This window comes from Plasmodium relictum, assembly GCF_900005765.1.
Source record: "Plasmodium relictum strain SGS1 genome assembly, contig: PRELSG_00_v1_222, whole genome shotgun sequence".
Taxonomy (NCBI): domain Eukaryota; phylum Apicomplexa; class Aconoidasida; order Haemosporida; family Plasmodiidae; genus Plasmodium; species Plasmodium relictum.
This window is the reverse complement of record NW_021628412.1, coordinates 13,200-18,290: the sequence shown is the minus strand read 5'-3', so window position 1 is coordinate 18,290 and position 5,091 is coordinate 13,200. Positions and strand designations below refer to the sequence as shown.

Sequence of the window (5,091 nt, the reverse complement as noted above, 5' to 3'; positions counted from 1 at the left end):
GTTATGTTATGTTTTAATTTTTAGTGTAAATAAAAAAATTAAAAGAAAGAAATGTTAACTTATTAAAAACTTATGAGATAAGAGAAATGTTTATGTATTATTCAAGGTATATCTTGAAATAACATTGAATATCATAAAATTTTGACTTAATAAATTGTTATAAATTATTTGTATGTTTTTAATTAAAAGAAGATATTAATTCTTTGTAAATAAAAACTCATTTATAACTGTTAATAGGATTATTAAAAGTTGCAGTAAAATTTAACTTCAATTAAATATTATGCATCATAAGAAAACAGTATATATATATATAATAAAAACGAATATATATATATAAACGTATACTTAGTTATACATGCTCTTTATTAATTTGTTTGTTTAATACTCTAGCAAAGTCATTAAACGGGCAATTAATAAATCACTTTATTAACTTGTCTCTTTAATACTCTAGCAAGGAAATTCAGGGGATAGTTAATAAAAGTATGTATATTAACTTTTTATATATATAATAAGTAGACAAAATAACAATGAAGAAATTTAGCTTCGCACAAAATGTTATCAACGCCAATCATGCGTTGATAGCTAAATTAAAAAAAAAAGAAAAAATTTTTAAATGAATTTTTTTTTTTAACATTTTGGTTTTATAAAAAAAATATTATTTTTAATTTTAATTTTTTAATTTTTTAATTCATTATTTTAAGAAAAAGATGAAGAATTTTTAAGGGGAATATATAAACTTAAGTAAAAGACATTATCTTTAATCAAAGATATTATGTATGTATGTTTATATAAAATGTTTATTATATGTTAATTATATGTTACTTATTGAATACTTATAAATTATTAAATAATTAAATACTTTATTATCTTTATGCAAATTCACTAAAAAGGAAAAGAATAAACTAATAAAAATATTAAACAAAAAAAGACAGAGAAAGCTACAGGTAATATCATTACTTTTCCTCTAAGTGGTCAAGTATGGTTAATAAAAAATTGTTATTATCATTTTGTAAAATAAAACGACATACTAGTCAGGAAAATATAAGTCATCATGCACTGACACTAATTAAAAAAAAAAAAAAAAACTAGAATTATTTTTTTTTTTTTTTTTGAGGTTGACGTTTTTCAAATTGAAGTAAGAATTAATATCTACATATATATAAATTAATATATGAAAAAAAATAATATTTATGCTGTATTCAATTTGTATATTTGGAAATAACATTGAATAAATCACAATTTAATTTTTGTTATTTGTTATAATTTTTTTAAGTGTTTTTAATTAAAATGACATATTTATTCTTTGTATATAAAAACATATTTATAAAAATAAACATGTCTGTTAGACAATTGGTTAATAAAATTTGTTATTAACCTTTTTGTAGTATACTAAGCTAGTTTACTACTTGTGTACGCACAAGTTAGCCATGCACTGACTCTAGTTAAAAAGAAAAAAAAAATAAAGTTATTTTTTTTTTGTTTGTTTAATTATAAATATATACATCCTTGTAATTAAAAAAAAAATATATAAATTAAAATAAATATATTTTTTTTTGTGGTTGAAATTATTTTTTTCGCTGTGTTGTTAACGTTCGTGTTTTAAAAATTAAATAAAGTTTTAATTTTTAATTATAAAAATTTAAGAGATAAAAGAATTATGTTTATGTATTATTCAATGTATATTTTGAAATAACATTGAATAAAATAAAGTTTAGACTTTATTAATTGTTATAGTATGTCTGTATGTTTTTAATTAAAAGAATAGGTAATTCTTTGTAATTAAAAACTCATTTATAACAATTAGTAAGTTTATTAAAAGAGGTAGTAAAATTTAATTCAGATTAAATAGTATGCATCATAAGAAAACTATATATATATATATAATAAAAACGAATATATATATATATATAAACATATACTTAGTTATACACGCTCTTTATTAATTTGTTTGTTTAATACTCTAGCAAAGTTATTAAGCAGGTAATTAATAAATCAAAATTGTAATTCTTATATTACTATCTTCATAGTTAATGAACAAATGTAACTATTTTTATTTAAAAATATATTCATATATATTCTTTTTTTCTAATTTTTATATTTAATAATTTTTAATTGTTATTTTAATAATTACTTTACGATAATTGATATTAAATTTTATACCTTTATTTTTAAAGAAATTATTTTTCTTTTTTTGAGTAATTTATTATTAATTCTATTTAGAAATTCTATTTTTTTTTTTTTTTAGAATATATCTATAAATATTTTTTAATTTTTACTTTTAGAAAATGTTATATCTAGCATTATTTTTAGGAAAATATAATATATATATATACTTTCAAATAATTACATTTGAGTTATTATAAACATACATTTATATATATAAATAATAATATTTAAATGATTTATATAATAGATTTAATAATTACTTTACGATAATTGATGTTAAATTTTATACCTTTATTTTTAAAGAAATTATTTTTCTTTTTTTGAGTAATTTATTATTAATTCTATTTAAAAATTCTATTTTTTTTTTTTTTTTTAGAATATATCTATAAATATTTTTTAATTTTTACTTTTAGAAAATGTTATATCTAGCATTATTTTTAGGAAAACATAATATATACATATACTTTCGAATAATTACATTTGAGTTATTATAAACATACATTTATATATATAAATAATAATATTTAAATGATTTATATAATAGATTAAAAAAAATTATTTTTATTTTTTTTTAAATCTTTTTATTGAAACAGATAGTTTATATAAAAAAGCAAAAAAATTTTGTATTATAACATATTTCTTAAAATTCACTATTTGTTTCTGCTGAATATCTTTTGTATTTATCCTTTTTATTTATTTATTTTTTTTGAATAATTATCATTTACTCTTTAACTATATTAGTAATAAAAAGAATTGATTTTATTAAATTTATTTTATCAATATATCTATTTTTATTTTTTTTAATTTCTTTGTAATGAAAGTTTTCAAACAATTATTCTTACAATACATTAATTTAGATTTTTTAAGAGTGAAAAGTAAAATAACTAAAAAATGATAAAAAATATGGTTGAATAGCATGATAAAAAAAAAAAAAGGTATTGTTCAAATTCAAATTGATTTAATAATTAACAAATAAAAAGTTAAAATGATAGTGAAATCAAAATGAAAAGGCTAATTGATGTGAAAAATTCATCTAAATAATCTTATCTAAATTTTTTTTAATTTTATATTTTTAAAGTATAAATTTTATATTATTTATTTATGCATGTAATTACTTATTTTATATATATTGGCATAGCATATTGAGATATTAAATAATTTTAAAATATTTTATTTATACTAAAATTAAAAAACTATTAATATATTAATAAAAACAAAAACTAAATAAAAAAAAAAAAAAGTAAATAAATATATTATGCATATTTATTTTTTGAAATTTCTAAAAAGATATAAAAAAAAAAAAATTTGGCAATATTCAATATTTAATATGTAGAATTATAGCAATTTACGTAATTTTAATTAATGTATTATTTATCTATATAGATTATGAATTAAATAATTTAAATTGAGATATTAAAAAAAAAATTTCTCTTTAAAGTTATATATATATCTTTTTATGATATAATTTTACCGTTTTTTTTTAAATTAAAAAGATTTATCTTGATTTTAATGATAAAAAATAAATCACACTTAAAAGTATATTAAAAATAGTTTTTTATTTGAAAAAGTTATTTTTTATTTTATAAATATAGAATTTAAATATGATATATTTTATAAGATCAAATGGTGATTTAAGGAAATATATTTTGGATTCAAATAGTATTATCACGAAAAGTTACCCCACAAATTCATATATAAATAAAGGAAAAACAGCTAAAAAGAAGATCAACATGATTCCCATTTGCTTAAAACTTTTTACTGTGTTATTTCTTGGACTTTCATGTTTTTTTTTGGAAGTAATATAACATTCACATTAAAATTATTCTTATTCTTATAAGAAGATAATTATTTAAATTAACATTATATTAATATAAATATATTTTCTTATGTTTTAATTTGCGAATTTTATTTTAGTGTTTATTCAAAAAGGAAAACATGCAAATTTCTATACTGAAATTCAACAAAGATCATTTAAGGACTCTAGCAGAGAAAGAATCTGAGATTATAAATAAACTTGAATACATGAATGGACCATATAACAAATTTGAAGAAGATTTTAAAAAAATTACAGTTTCATTAATAAGGAATGTATTAGAAAATTGGGAAGATATGTGTTATATTAATAATGTGAGACTTTCTATATATGGAAGAAAATGGGAACAAGAAAAATTCGATTATTTATTTAGTGAAATACTTAAAGATATAAAAGATATACATAGAAAAATTTTCGAAGAGTATAAAGAATATGAAAAAAGTTACCATACTGACAAAGAATACTCAACTTTTTTCAAAAAGAAAAAAAAGGATTTAAACCAATTTGAAAAAATGCAATATAAATGGACTAATAAATATGAAGAAAGGTGTAGAAAAGAGTGGGAATATCTAGAAAGCTCACGTGATCTAGAAAAATTACGTAATGAACAAAAATCATGTAACCTAGGAAAATCATGTAATCAAGATAGTCCACGCAATTTAGAAAGTTTAAATAATCCTAAGACTTGCCCTTTAAAAAAATTATTTCAAAAAAATGAATATAGAAGATCAAGGAGTATAATGTGAGATATAAAATAGTTGATTCATTAAATTGAGTGTTCATAAATTTTATAATGAATCCAGACTTTAATTCATTTTTTAATAATTATAATTATGTAATATTTGTTATACATTGATTATTAAATAGTAATATCGAACTATTTTAAATTGGATCAATAAGGAATATAATATAAATAATATTTTATTTATGCATGTATTGCATATAAGGAAAATATATATATTAGAATGATGTTTTATTAAATGTCTGCTTAATGACTTTGCTAGAGTATTGACTTATTAAATATCTGTTTAATGACTTTTATAGAGTATTAAACAAACTAATTAATAAAGAGCATATATAACTAAATATACGTTTTTAAATATATATATACC

At 17.0% G+C, this 5,091-nt stretch overlaps 1 protein-coding gene across 1 annotated transcript; it reads left to right on the top strand.

Moving 5' to 3' along the window:
* Positions 1–3,767: 3,767 nt before the first annotated feature.
* PRELSG_0019900 (Plasmodium exported protein, unknown function) lies at positions 3,768–4,725 on the top strand (the record flags this gene model as incomplete). The annotated part of the gene is made up of 2 exons (XM_028678444.1): positions 3,768–3,962; positions 4,081–4,725. 2 exons carry the CDS (start codon positions 3,768–3,770, stop codon positions 4,723–4,725), a joined length of 840 nt encoding a protein of 279 aa, XP_028531061.1.
* Positions 4,726–5,091: the final 366 nt, after the last annotated feature.